The sequence below is a fragment of the Heterodontus francisci genome, chromosome 27 (assembly GCF_036365525.1).
Source record: "Heterodontus francisci isolate sHetFra1 chromosome 27, sHetFra1.hap1, whole genome shotgun sequence".
Classification (NCBI taxonomy): Eukaryota; Metazoa; Chordata; class Chondrichthyes; order Heterodontiformes; family Heterodontidae; genus Heterodontus; species Heterodontus francisci.
Window position 1 is genome coordinate 44,684,577 of NC_090397.1, and position 15,064 is coordinate 44,699,640.

Genomic DNA, 15,064 nt, shown 5'->3' on the forward strand with positions numbered 1-15,064 from the left:
AGAGAGGTACTATAACATATACATAAAAATTCATTAGTAAAGGGAATAGTGCAAGAGGACGAACAGTTGGCTACTGTGATTCTTATATTTAAAAAGGCAGATAGAACAAGGCCAGGGAACTATACACCAATTAGCTTAATGTCAGTGGTAAGAAAGATAATGGAAAACCTACTCAAAAGGTGTAAGAGAAAAAAATCTAGAAACTGAAAATAATTAGTCAGTTCAGTTTCCAAAAGGGGTCATGCTTGACCAATCTTATTGAATTCTTTGAAGAAGTAACAGAAAGGGTAGGTATAGATAACATAGTAGACATAAGTGGCTGTATTTTGGAAGCCCACTGGAGGTACGTGGACCTTGAATTTACTGGTGTGGCTGGCGTGCTGATTTGCCAGCAATTCCTGCCTCCAGGCCATCTTTAAGGAGGCAGTTTGGACAGGGTGATGGCTATTCGCCTGCAAGCGGTGGTTAGTTTGTTAATAATAAGGCCAATGATCAGGGAGTGACTGCGGGCCTCCCTGCGGTATCTAGAGCCTTGCAGATGCCTGCAGTTTCCTGGCAGCAGACCGGGAGCCCAGCACTCCAGAATCAATTTGAGGCCCTCCTGCAGCTACCATACTTACATGGTCACAACTGCGGTCGCAGGCTGCCATATAGAGGGATTTCCCTCCACAATGGTGGTCCAGCAGCTGTGGCCATTTCTTCTTTAAAAGTTTGGAAAAGGTGCTGAGAGGGCGCCTCCATCTTGAGGAAGGCTGCAGCTCCTTCAGTGCTGGTGGACCTTCTTTTGGCCCTCTAACCTCTGGAGCCTGCCTGCTGTCCCGAATTGGACATCTGGCCATTAATTGGTCATTCCTTTGAAAATTGTGTTGGGTGACTATTTCCAACATAGTGCGGAGTCGGTACCTGGACTTGATCCCAATGTCAGGGTCTCGACCCTAAAATAAACACTATCCCACTATACTTAGATTTCCAAAATCCTTTTGATAAGGTACCGCACAGTAGACTCATGACTACAGTCAGTTTATGTGGATTCATGGGACAAGTAACAGAATGGAAAGCATGCTGACTATAAAGCAGTGAGTAGGGGTTCAAGGTAGTTACTCAGATTAGCAAAAGGTGGGAAGTGATGTTCCAGAAGGATTAGTGCTGGGTCCACCGTTCACCCTTTGCATAAATGGCGGTTTAGACTTGGGAATCGGAAGTACAATATCAAAATTTGCGGATGGCACCAAATTGGGGTTTTGGTATTACTGAGGAGAATAGTGACAAAATGGGCGGCACAGTGGCGCAGTGGTTAGCACCGCAGCCTCACAGCTCCAGGGACCCGGGTTCGATTCTGGGTACTGCCTGTGTGGAGTTTGCAAGTTCTCCCTGTGACCGCGTGGGTTTTCGCTGGGTGCTCTGGTTTCCTCCCACAGCCAAAGACTTGCAGGTTGATAGGTAAATTGGCCATTGTAAATTGCCCCTAGTGTAGGTAGGTGGTAGGGAATATGGGATTACTGTAGGGTTAATATAAATGGGTGGCTGTTGGCTAGCACAGACTCGGTGGGCCGAAGGGCCTGTTTCAGTGCTGTATCTCTAAATAAAATAAAATAAAATAAATAAAAAAATACAGGAAGATATTAATAAACTTGCAGAATGGGCATATAATTGACAAATGAACTTCAGTACAGATAGGTGTGAAGTGGTACATTTTGGTAGGAAGTAAAGGAGGCCACATACCCCTCGGAAAATAAGCGACCAATTTTAACGCTGTGCAAGTGGATTGGATTTGAATGGGTTAAAATAGAGCCCTTAGGTGTCAAAATGGGATACAGGATTAGTGGAATCTGGGGTACAGATACACAAATCACCAAAAGTAGTGATGCAGGCTAATAAGGCCATAATAGCAAACAAAGCACAGGGGTTCATTTCTAGAGGGATAAAATTGAAAAACAGATATTTTAAACTTATACAGAACCTCGGTTAGATCACAGTTGGAGTACTGTGAAAAGTTCTGGTTTTCATATTATAAAAGTGGGAAGTAGCAAAAAAAGATTTACTAGAATGATACCATAACTGAGTGGTTATACGTATTAGGAAAGGTTGAAGAGGCTGGGGCTCTTCTTTTCTAGTAAAGAGAAGACTCAGTAGTAACCTGATAGAGATCTTTGAGATTCTGAGAGGGTTTGATAGGGTAGACATAGAAAAGATGCTTCCACTTGTGGGCGAGATCAGAACTAGAGGTCATAAATATAAGATAGTCACTAATAAATCCAATAGGTAATTCAGTGGAAACAACTTTACCCAGATAGTGGTTAGAATATGGAACTCACTACCACAAGGAGTAGTTGAGGCAAAAAGCATAGATACAGTTAAGGGAAAGCTAGATAAATACATAAAAAAAAGGAGTGGAAGAATATGTTGATGGGGTTAGAGGAAGAAGGGTGGGAGCATGCTCATATGGAGCATAAACACCAACATGGACCTGGTGAGCTGTAAATACTATGTAAAATTATGAAAGGTTGAGACAGGACAGAATAAAATAATCGTTTCCAGAAGTTGAGGAGGTGATCTAGAACAAGGAACCATAGATACAAAATTAAATGTAAGTATTTTAGAACAGAAGGCAAGAGAAACTTCTTTATATCAGAACGTTCTGATGAAGGGTCACTGACCAGAAATGTTAACTCTGTTTCTCTCTCTACAGATGCTGCCAGACCTGCTGAGTATTTCCTTTGATTTTATTTCAGATTTCCAGCATCTGTAGTATTTTGCTTTTTCTTCTTTATATATAGTTGTGGGGCTGTGGCATTGACTTCCAGCATTATCTGGAAACTATAAGCAGGATTTTGCATTTTCAGTCAGAACCCTGATGTCTGGGTCAAATTGGGTCCCAACCCTGCACTTGTTGGGAACAGTCACCTGACACTGATTTTGCCTCGATTGGCCAATTAGTGACCAGAGGGTGTGCTCGCTGTCCAACTAAGGTTTCCGGACAGCTCTCAAAGCTGGAGGACCAATAGGAGGCCCTCCAGCACAGTAGGAGCTGCAGCCTGATGCAGCAGGTAAGGGAGAGAGAAGATAGAGGCATCCTCTCAGCAACTTTAAAAAAAATTGAAATAAAAATGACCACAGCTGCCGGGCCACTATTGTGGAAGGGAAACCAGCGGTGGCCAGGTAGGTGCGGGAGGGGGCCTTAGAGTCTGCCTAGAAAGCCGTCCCCCTGGTCTGTCACCGGGAGGCTGCCTCCAGGCAGCTGCCATGCCGCTGATGCCACAGGTGGGCCTGCAGGTTAATTGGATCATTCCAGTCGGCCTCTGATCCATGGCCTTAATTGACCTTTCAGTTAGCTTAATAAGCTACCCACCGCTTGTGGGTGGGTAGCTGTTCTGCCCCGATCCTGCCTCCATAAAATGGCTCTGGGGCAGAATGGTGCCAGCATACCAGCCAGCAGCATGAAATTACATGCCTGCCTGCCTTCATTCTCGCCCCCATATCTGGGCGAAAACCCTGCCCTATGTTACCTTTCAAGATTAGATTGGATTGGATGAAGGAAATTTTAAGGCATATGGAATCAAGATGGATAAATATGATTTGAATTATTTGCTCATGTGGAGGGTGAACACTGACATGAACTAGTTGGGACAAATGGTCTGCTTTCATGGTTATAATCTCTATTTTTATGTATCTATGAGATGTACTAACTAAATAGCTTTAAGCTGGAAGGTAACTCAACAGATCACAATGATCTAACTGAAACCTACCTGTAATTTGACCTTTTCATAGCTGAGTTCAGCATATGCCAGTGAATCCACTGCAGACCTCAACTGTTGTTCTTTTTTCTTCATCTTTCGCAGCTCTCGATCCTTCTCTCTTTGTTTCACCACCACTGTGTCAGACAATATTTTCTTTTCTGTTTGGATGTAACGCAGGTGCATATCCAGGGAAGCTCTGGTAATATTAAAAAAGAGACTGACTGGATGCATTTGTTGATTGTTGTGATCTAACCCCAACAAGAAGAATTCATCTTACAAAGAAGTAAATTAATTAATGAGGTCAAAGTTTATCACACTCTCAAAAGATCCCCATTGTACTCAAATGCAAGTATGAGGGCTGGATTTTGTGCTGGAGGCAAGACTCACGGTGCCAGGCCGAAAAGGCAGGGGGAACCCCACCTGTGTCGTCGTGCCCCCCCGCCCTCCATCTCCGTAACAATCCTACAGTCTTTTTAAATCAAAGTTTCAGGAGGAGGGAATCCCTATCCCTTTAAAGATGAGAATCACGCCTTCATGGTCAATCAGAGGGCTGGCAGCTCAGCAGTACCGGCAGCACCACCAGGAGTGGTGGAACCCTGGACAAGAAGGTGAGGCGGGGTCACCAGGGCCAGTCTGGAAGGACCTGGCGAACGGGGCTGGGGGAAGGGGGGTTGGTCTTGCAGTCCGGAGGGGTGAATTAATTCCCAGTGGGGTTCCTCCATGGGCCACAAATTACCCACAGAGGACGAATCCCTCCACCAAGCCTCATTTTATAAGGCGACCTCCCCGCATGGCAGAGGCCCCCCCACCCCGCCACTTGTAAGAACCCAGCGACGGCAGAAAGAGGCCCTTAATTGGTCGTTAATAGACAACTTAAGGGCCTCAATTGGTATCTTGGTGGGAAGGCCGTTGTTGGCCTATCCCGCCCCCAGGAAGATCGTGGTGATGGGGAGGTGACGGGCCTCTGCCCTCCGCCCCCCCACCACCCGTCGCCTTATTCCGTGCCCCACCGCCAGCTATCTCGTCTCATGGGGCTACACAAGATCCAGCCCGAAATGTTTAGAAATTCCAATTTTTACCATGAAACGTAAAGTTGATGTGCATAGATTTTGAATTCCAGATTTTTAAGCCCAAACTTCTAAGTCTTATTTCCAAAAAAGATGCTATTATGTGATTTTATTATGGCAATTTGAAAAAATACAATACTATGGGCTGAATTTTACTGGCCCCTCGACGCCGCGCGTCATAGCGCGGGGGCTGGTAAAATTCTGTGGGGAGAGGCCCACCTTGACCCGCGATGTCGAGAAGGGCTCGCCGCATATTACCGGCGGCGGGGGGACCTTGGTGCAGCCACCCCTGCCATCTGGCGGCCTGCCCTTCATCAGCATATGCAAATTAACATTAATAATATGAATATAAACTTACCTGCAGGCAGCGGCCGTCTCACACCGATATTACAGCTGCCGTTTGTGCTTCATGCGTCTTTGGAACTCTGTATGGAGTTCCGAGGCGGGAACCTGGTGGGGAGGTGGGGTGAAGAACTAAATTTTCAGGGCGGGAGGCATGGGGTATGGGGAAAACAATCTTGATTGGATGTGGGAATGGTGGGAAGGGGTAGAAGGGCAAAAGTTTTAAGGTTTGGGGGTAAGGTTTGGGTAGGGAAAATGGCATGTTTTTTCTTATCCCGGGCAATTAAATGACCATTGGGTGGGTTGGGGAAGGGCCTCCATCACAAAAGGTGGGGAGGCAGTGGTGTAGTGGTATTGTCACTGGACTAGTAACCCAGAGACCCAGGGTATTGCTCTGGAGACATGGGTTCGAATCCCACCACAGCAGAACGTAAAATTTGAATTCAATTAATAAATCTGGAATTTAAAAAAAAGCTAGTCTAATGATGTCCATGAAACCATTGTCGATTGTTGTAAAAACCCATCTGGTTCACTAATGTCCTTTAGGGAAGGAAATCTTCCTTCCTTACCTGGTCTGGCTTACATGTGACTCCAGATCCACAGCAATGTGGTTGACTCTTACATTCCCTCTGAAATGGCCTAGCAAGCCACTCAGTTGTAACTAACCGCTACAAAGTCAATAAAAAGGACTGAAACTGGACGGATGACCCGGCATCGACCTAGGCACCGGAAATGACAATGGCAAACCCAGCCCTGTCGACCCTGCAAAGTCCTCCTTACCAACATCTGGGGGCTTGTGCCAAAGTTGGGAGAGCTGTCCCACAGACTAGTCAAGCAACTGCCTGACATAATCATACTCACGGAATCATACCTGACATACAATGTCCCAGACACTGCCATCACCATCCCCGGGTATGTCCTGTCCCACCAGCAGGACAGACCCACCAGAGGTGGTGGCACAGTGGTATACAGTAGGGAGGGAGTTGCCCTGGGAGTCCTCAACGTTGACTCTGGACCCCATGAAGTCTCATGGCATCAGGTCAAACATGGGCACGGAAATTTCCTGCTGATTACCACCTACCGCCCTCCCTCAGCTGATGAATCAGTACTCCTCCATGTTGAACACCACTTGAAGGAAGCACTGAGGGTGGCAAGGGCACAGAATGTACTCTGAGTGGGGGACTTCAACGTCCATCATCAAGAGTGGCTCGGTAACACCACTACTGACCGAGCTGGCCGAGTCCTAAAAGACATATCTGCTAGACTGGGTATGCGGCAGGTAGTGAGGGAACCAACAAAAGGGGAAAACATACTTGACCTCGTCCTCACCAATCTGCCTGCCGCAGATGTATCTGTCCATGCCAGTATTGGTAGGAGTGACCACCGCACGGTCCTTGTGGAGACAAAGACCCACCTTCACATTGAGGATACTCTCCTTCGTGTTGTGTGGCACTACCACCGTGCTAAATGGGATAGATTCAGAACAGATCTAGCAATGCAAAATTGGGCTGCTATGAGGCGCTGTGGGCCATCAGCAGCAGCAGAATTGTACTCAACCACAATCTGTAACCTCATGGCCCGGCATATCCCCCACTCTACCATTAATATCAAGCCAGGAGACCAAACCTGGTTCAAGCAAGAGCGCAGGAAGGCATGCCAGGAGCAGCACCAGGCATACCTAAAAATGAGGTGTCACTCCGGTGAAGCTACAACACAGGACTATCTGCGTGCCAAACTGCGTAAGCAGCATGCGATAGACAGAGCTAAGCGATCCCATAACCAATGGATCAGATCTAAGTTCTGCAGTCCTGCCACATCCAGCCTTGAATGGTGGTGGACAATTAAACAACTAACTGGAGGAGGTGGCTCCACAAATATCCCCATCCTCAATGATGGGGGAACCCAGCATATCAGTGTGAAAGATAAGGCTGAAGCATTTGCAACAATCTTCAGCCAGAAGTGTCGAGTTGATGATCCATCTCGGCCTCCTCCAGTAGCATCACAGATGCCAGACTTCAGCCAATTTGATTCACTCGGCGTGATATCAAGAAATGACTGAAGGCACTGGATACTACAAAGGCTATGGGCCCTGACAGTATTCCAGCAGTACTACCGAAGACCTGTGCTCCAGAACTTTCCGGGCCCCTAGCCAAGCTGTTCCAGTACAGCTGCAACACTGGCATCTACGCTGCAATGTGGAAAATTGCACAGGTATGTCCTGTACACAAAAAGCAGGACAAGTCAAACTCGGCCAATTACTGCCCCGTCAGCCTACTCTCAATCATCAGTGAAGTGATGAAAGGTGTCATCAACAGTGCCATCAAGCGGCACTTGCTTAGCAATAACCTGCTCAGTGACGCTCAGTTTGGGTTCCGCCAGGGCCACTCAGCTCCTGACCTCATTACAGCCTTGGTTCAAACATGGACAAAAGAGCTGAATTCAAGAGGTGAGGTGAGATTGACTGCCCTAGCAAAACTGAGGTCAATGGGAATCAGGGGGAAAGCCCTCTGCTGGCTGGAGTCGTACCTAGCACAAAGGAAGATGGCTGTGGTTGTTGGAGGTCAATCATCTGAGCTCCGGGACATCACTGCAGGAGTTCCTCAGGGTAGTGTCCTAGGCCCAACCATCTTCAGCTGCTTCATCAGTGACCTTCTGTCAATCATAAGGTCAGAAGGGGGGATGTTCGCTGATGATTGCACAATATTCAGCACCATTTGTGACTTCTCAGATACTGAAGCAGTCGTGTAGAAATGCAGCAAGACTTGGACAGTATCCAGGCTTGGGCTGATAAGTGGCAAATAACAGTCACACAAGTGCCAGGCAATGACGATCTCCAACAAGAGAGAATCTAGCCATCTCCTCTTGACATTCAATGGCATTACCATCGCTGAATCCCCCACTATCAACATCCTAGGGGCTACCATTGACCAGAAACTGAACTTGAGTAGCCATATAAATACCGTGGCTACAAGAGCAGGTCAGAGGCTAGGAATCCTGCGGCGAGTAACTCATCTCCTGACTCCCCAAAGACTGTCCACCATCTACAAGGCACAAGTCAGGAGTGTGATGGAATACTCTCTACTTGCCTGAATGGGTGCAGCTCCAACAACACTCAAGAAGCTTTGAACCATCCAGGACAAAGCAGCCCGCTTGTTTGGCACCCCATCTACAAACATTCACTCCCTCCACCACCGATGCACAGTGGCAGCTGTGTGTACCATCTACAGGATGCACTGCAGCAATGCACCAAGGCTCCTTAGGCAGCACCTTCCAAACCCGCGACCTCTACCATCTAGGAGGACAAGGGCAGCAAATGCTAGGGAACACCACCACCTGCAAGTTCCCCTCCAAGTCACACACTATCCTGACTTGGAACTATATCACCGTTCCTTCAATGTTGCTGGGTCAAAATCCTGGAACTCCCTTCCTAACAGCACTGTGGGTGTACCTACCCCACATGGACTGCAGCGGTTCAAGAAGGCAGCTCACCACCACCTTCTCAAGGGCAATTAGGGATGGGCAATAAATGCTGGCCTGGCCAGCGACGCCCATGAATAAAAAAAATTAATAAAAATTGATAATGATACACCTTTAAAAATTAAAATTAATTGTAAGAGCTGAAAGCCCTTTAAAAATGGCGCCAGTGCCTGTGCGATGGTGCCGGACACCGTTGTTGGGATCATGGCAGTGCCCCCCTCAATGTCATCGGGTCGGCCGCTCCGCTCCTCTATTTAAATGAGCCCCTGCGCATAATATCACGGGGGCTCAGGTACCGCGTATCCGCGCATGATGCATGCCGCCATCAGAGTGCACCACCGCGAACTGCGGCGCACTTATAAAATTCAGCCCTACGTGTAGAAATTCAGTGCACTGATTCTATGTTGTAAAGTCACATCAGTGGCTTTTATGCAAATTGGCTAAAGACTGATTATACCAGTACTCGGGTTGCTTGTCATAAAACCTGAATGACGGTGGGACTTACAGATCAGATTTAAATTCTTCTGAACTATGTATTTTCTGTGCATGTTTGCATAGTTCTACAACTTTTCCATCATAATGAACTACACTTCATTAACTGTGAAGCACTTTGGGACATCCGGATGTTGTGAAAGGCACTATATAAATGCAAGTTCTTTACTTTTATACATGTTAAGCGTGAAACATGAATAGTAAAGGATAATTTTCCAAGAAAAAATTCAAGATGCTGCAGGCATCATCAGTATGGAGCAGACTTGATAGACTAGGTGGAATTTTGCTGTCTGTTGTTTTTGTGTATTCTTATGTAATTGTTCTAGGATAATCTGGGCACTGGCTCAGTTCCATATTGTGCAGTACTCTTTGTAAGGTTACCAAATTATAAACAATTTTTTGTTTACAAACTTACCATTTTTCTTTGGAAGCTCATGCACCACTGAAACAGTTGATATGCCTGCTTTCACTGGGCATACTGGACGCCAAGGATCCACCGTACCCGAGGGGCCGGGGATGTGGCAGAGTTGGGTCTCAATGTCCATGGACTTGTTTGGGACAGGCAGAAGCTCTTTCCCAACAAAAGTCACAGGAAATGCCTGGTGTCAATTTTTAGCCCTTCCAGAAGGGTTGACGATTTTCAGGCCCCTCTTCTTTAAATGGCAGGATTAAACAATGAGGATCTTTATGTTGTAGAAAGGTTGCTTCATCAGATCTTATATGTAGCAGGAGAAAACTGAATTGTGAATAAAAAGGAATGACAAAAAAATGAAAAAGTAAGACTTAAAAACTGCTGAGCAGTTTCCCCCAAGTGCACCAGCTTAGGAAATGTCATGCAGAGAAACATTAAAAAACAGCACTCTCCACCACATGGAACTCCAGCCCTACCCCATCAAGTAATTACCATTCACATTTTACTTTTGTAAATGCAGATAAACACAAAACCATTGTCATTATTAAGGTAGGAGAGATAATATCCTGTGTTTACTACAAACCTTTCTCCCATTAATGCAGATTCTTTCTCTTTACCCAATTCCATCATCTTAACTAACTGGTTGTAGTCTTGTTCTTTGCTGTCCAGTGAAACTCTTTTTCCATCCAACTCTTTCATTATTTCCAATTTCTCATCTTCTATCATTCTGCATTTATTTTCTATTTGTTGTACATAACTAAGAAGTTCATTGTGCTGTGCATCTATTTCAGCTTTTGCCTTCTCCAAATTGCTGAAGTAAAAAAGAACATTGCATTTTAACAAACTGCAACGGTTTGGAATTTTCACCATAAATACAATTAGTTATATTGCCATTTTATATCATCTTAATAATAAATTACTCTTTATCTCTGAGTTCTGGATCTGAGTTGTATTATGAGTGGAAAAACCAAGCAGAGCCTTTGCCATCTTCCAGTAGGAGGAAAGGAAAACTAGATACATGCCTCGGTTTTCCCTGGCACCTCATGGAAACAGGCTACAAAGATATTGGTGACATCCAGGTTTGGTCAAATTAGGTATGCAGTGTGAGCTTCCAGATCAGTTTTCACAATATAAAAGCAAAATACTGCAGATGCTGGAAATCTGAAATAAAAACAAGAAATGCTGGAAATACTCAGCAGGTCTGGCAGCATCTGTGGAGAGAGAAGCAGAGTTAAAGTTTCAGGCCAATGACCTTTCATCAGAACAGAACTTTGATGATTGAAATTGCTGGATGTGATGAGGGCCACCCTGTTTGGCACTTTAGGGCTTAACAACTGGGTACAGTAGTGCAGTGGTTATGTTACTGGACTAGCAATCCAGAGGCCTAGAACTACCAGTGAAGCAGTGAACTCACGCTCTCAAAACAAGTGCTGTGAGCACAAGCCTTTCACAAAGCCAGGCTAACAGCTATCCAGTTTCACTTCTTAAAGGCTTTCAAGCCTGTCAGTTGCATTGATCAATGATACCCTGCTGTGCTCTTGCTTTGTTGGCCCTGGTGAATCTGAGAATCCTAAATTAAAGCCACAATTAATTGCTTGTTTGCATATTTCATTAATTAATCTGACATCTCCATTGGGGTTTCCTGATCACCTGGGAATATGCTCCGGTAAAAGACAGTCGCGGGCGGAATCATATCAGTTTTCTGACCTGACATTTTTCGGTCATTTAACCCCCACCTACACTGAACAACACCACCCTCCCAATCTCCACCCCACCCCACCTTGGCAGATAAATTTCTGCCCAAAATATCAAAAGGTGGCTGGTGTAGAAAGAATGGAATTTTTTGCCTGGAATTTTCTGAAGCTGCTGGCAGAATAAGGGTATGTTTAAAAAGAAGTTTTTAAAACATGAGTAGAATGTACTAATTTGTGCTGCTAAGTACTATCCTGAAAGGAAGCACTTGTTACAATAAACTGAAATTCTAAGTTGATGCAATTGTTCTCCACAATGTTGTACCTGGCATTAGAAATTAAAATTGCAAATCATGTCCTCAATGACGGACAAGATGTTTCAAAATATTAGCAATATATGCTGATTACAACATTAAAAACTGCCTGGAAGCATCAAATGCCTGTTCCCAGAAAATGAGTATGATTCAAAGCAATGCATATGGTCAATGAAATATAATGAAATCCTTTGCTACCCTCATACAATGTAGGTTATCATTGCTTAAGTGTAAATTGCAATTTCCTACAGGAAACATACTTTCTTTTGCGGTTCAATTTCTGTATATCTTTAGCCAGCTGAACAGGAACAGTATGTAGTTGCACCAGACTGATCTATAGATAGGGAAAAAAAAGATAAAAGTTGTTACTTCTTGGAAAATAGTTTGTATGTGATTTCTGCAGATTACTGAAATTATTGCCATTAGAAGAATACAAGTGCATCAACACTGACATATGGATAAACCATGTTATTTTAGAATATTGCCTTGCTTGAAGAGGAGGTTTTGGTCATTTTAAAAAGAACTGGTTTAGGTTAACGTCAACTGATTTATTATCTTGTAAATCCAAAAATAAAAGGGACAGTTTGAACCTTGCAGGTGGGCAGTTAAAATCACCTGAGGGTCTATCCACTGACGTTCTGCTCTCTTCCTATAGTCTTCGATTTTAACCTGCTCTTCTGCAGGCAGGAAGGCCAATTGCCAGAAACTAACAAGGCCTTTCTTTAAATATGTAGATTGTGCTCTGACTGTTATTGTAACCATGGGACAGAGCAGGGAACAGCTGTGGCTTTCTCTCCAGGTCAACATAGAGGGAAGAGGTGCCTGACCAGAAGAAGCTCAAAGACAAAAGTTTTTAAACTTCATTTTTTATTTTCCTTGTGGGGCCAAGATGAGCAAAGGTGCTGCTCAACATCCCACAAGGCAAGTTTAGGCCTCCCCTGCCTGGGCAATCCCCATCACCCTATTGCGAGGCCATCCTAAAAACTTCTCCTTGTAACTTAACTGGGTACCATTACTTAGCTCTGCAGCAGCAGATACCCGGCAGCCAAAACTGTATTCCAACCTGCCAGCCAGCTGGTGCTTCCTGCCACTTCTAGGTAGGCAACTCACTGGGGGCAGGCAGATGAGGCCCAGAAGTTAAAATTGCCCCGGCCTCACCCTGCCATGTTAGTACGGTTTGCTGCCCGCCTTGATTCCATCCACTCGATTTCTGCATTGTTAAAATTGAGGCTGAAATCTTTATCTGAAGGCTGCTGTCAGGGCTGAATGCCACTGTATAAATTTATTATTTTATGCTTGAAACAATATAAGAGCCAATAATATAATGATTAGTGCCCATAATGCTCATGTGCATCAGGTGTCATGCCCAGCTTTATGGGACACTGAGGCCTGGATCCCCCCTTGGATACAGTGTATTCCATATGTGGTCCTGAAACTCATGTGGGACTGGTAGTAAGGCTTTTTAAGGTCTTGGCAATTATTAAGACACTTGGAGATCTGAGTATTGCCCCCCACACACTCCACATCTGTATGAAAAGACTTTTCACATGTTGCATCTTTTCTCTTAAACTGGACTTATTTGTTTGGACTTTGAGAATTGCTGTCTTTGATTCCAATTATTTCAGTTCTTGTTTGATATATAGCTGTGTAACTGCATAACTATTTTGCAGAAGCAAGCTTGCTGAGAGCTTAGAGTTCGATCCCATCTGCTAACACTGCCAGTCTCCTGGGGATATTTCATTATATATATGCATCGTTATGACCAGGTGAGAAGGGGTCTAGGGGTTCCCTCTCAGCCTTTGCCTGGTTTAACCATAACAGGGTTTAATTTTAGAAACACTGTGTTTTTAGCTCCCCCTCAGCAAATCCTTCTTCACTGCTCCAATTGTAAGGCAGAGAAATGAGACAGGTTTTCTTAGATTTAAACAAGAAAGGTGGAAGTTTTTTAATCTTAAACTCTAATCTGGTTAATGACTACAAATATGCGGCGCGACCATGCTAGCATGCATACACGATAAACACACATGTAGATAGAGACAGAAAAAGTAGAAAAGAATAAAGGGGAAAAGTTTGAGGCAACATCAGGATTATAATTACAGTCCTTTGAGTTCAATGTGGTGTCTTTTGTTGCCGGTAAGTCCTGCTGTTCGTTGGGGCCCAGTTCACGCTTCTGCTTGTTTCGATATTGGAGTCTATTCTCTCTTGAGGTTTATGTGTCTTCTGTGGGTCCGGTGGCTTGGAAGAAAGTGAGACAAAGACAGCCAGGAGAGAGGCTTCCTTGTTCCAGCTTCAGTTACAAACTGCCTTCTGAATTCAAACTGCCCTGTGTCTCATTCAAAAACCTGGATCAGCTGGTTAGTCATGTGGCCAGCTGGCTTAACCAGTCCTGTTTTTTGTGGATTGTATCATCTTAGAAACATAGAAAAATAGGAGCAGGAGTAGGCCATTTGCTCCTTCGAGCCTGCTCCGCCATTCAATACAAATTATCCAAACTCAGTAACCTGTTCCCGCTTTCTTCCCATATCCCTTGATCCCATTAGCCCTAAGAACTATATCTAACTTTTTCTTGAATATATTTAATGATTTGGCCTCAACTGCTTTCCATGGTAGAGAATCCCACAGGTTCACCACTCTCTGGGTGAAGAAATCTCTCCTCATCTCAGTCCTAAATGGCTTATCCCTTATCCTTAGTTGTGACCCCTGGTCCTGGACTCCCCCTGCCATCGGGGACATCCTTCCTGCATCTAGTCTGTCCAGTCCTGTTAGAATTTTGTAGGTTTCTATGAGATCCCCTCTCACTCTTCTAAACTCTAGCGAATACAAGCCTAATCGACCCAATCTCTCTTCATACGTCAGTCCTGCCATCCCAGGAATCAGTCTGGTGAACCTTCACTTCACTCCCTCCATAGCAAGAACATCCTTCCTCAGATAAGGGGACCAAAACTGCACACAATATTCCAGATGTGTTCTCACCAAGGCCTTGTATAATTGCAGCAAGACATCCTTGTTCCTGTACTTGAATCCTCTTGCTATGAAGGCCAACACACCATTTGCCTTCTTAACTGCCTGCTGCATCTGCATGCTTACTTTCAGCGACTGGTGCACAAGGACACCCAGGTCTTGCTGCACCTCCCCCTTTCCCAATCTATCGGCAAGCAGATAATCTGCCTTTCTGTTTTTGCTACCAAAGTGGATAACCTCACATTTATCCACATTATACTGCATCTGCCATGTATTTGTCCACTCACTCAACCTGTCTAAATCACACTGGAGCTTCTCTGCATTCTCCTCACAGCTCGCATTCCCACCCAGCTTTGTGTCATCTGCAAACTTGGATATATTACATTTAGTTCCCTCATCTATATCATTAATATCTTAGCAGTGCCTGGAATGCGCTTCCTACACCTTCAATGTCTGATGATCAAAATCCATTAGGGTTAATTGGATCAGGGAGTAGTGCTTTGTCTCCATAAGCATCGTCTCTTTGTATGCAAATGTCCTGCAGTCAAAGGTCTGGTGATCTCTTTAAGAG

General features: G+C 44.8%; 1 protein-coding gene across 8 annotated transcripts in view; it reads right to left on the minus strand.

The window, feature by feature from the left end:
- The window catches only part of ccdc146 (coiled-coil domain containing 146), a 145,422-nt gene that overhangs the window by 65,109 nt on the left and 65,249 nt on the right, over positions 1 to 15,064 (minus strand). For all 8 annotated transcript variants that reach the window (XM_068059244.1, XM_068059245.1, XM_068059247.1 and 5 more), the window contains 3 exons: positions 11,793 to 11,866; positions 10,111 to 10,338; positions 3,747 to 3,933 (listed from right to left, as the gene is read on the minus strand). In XM_068059244.1, coding sequence (XP_067915345.1) covers positions 3,747 to 3,933; positions 10,111 to 10,338; positions 11,793 to 11,866 — 489 coding nt within the window. The remainder of the gene's footprint in view (positions 1 to 3,746; positions 3,934 to 10,110; positions 10,339 to 11,792; positions 11,867 to 15,064) is intronic.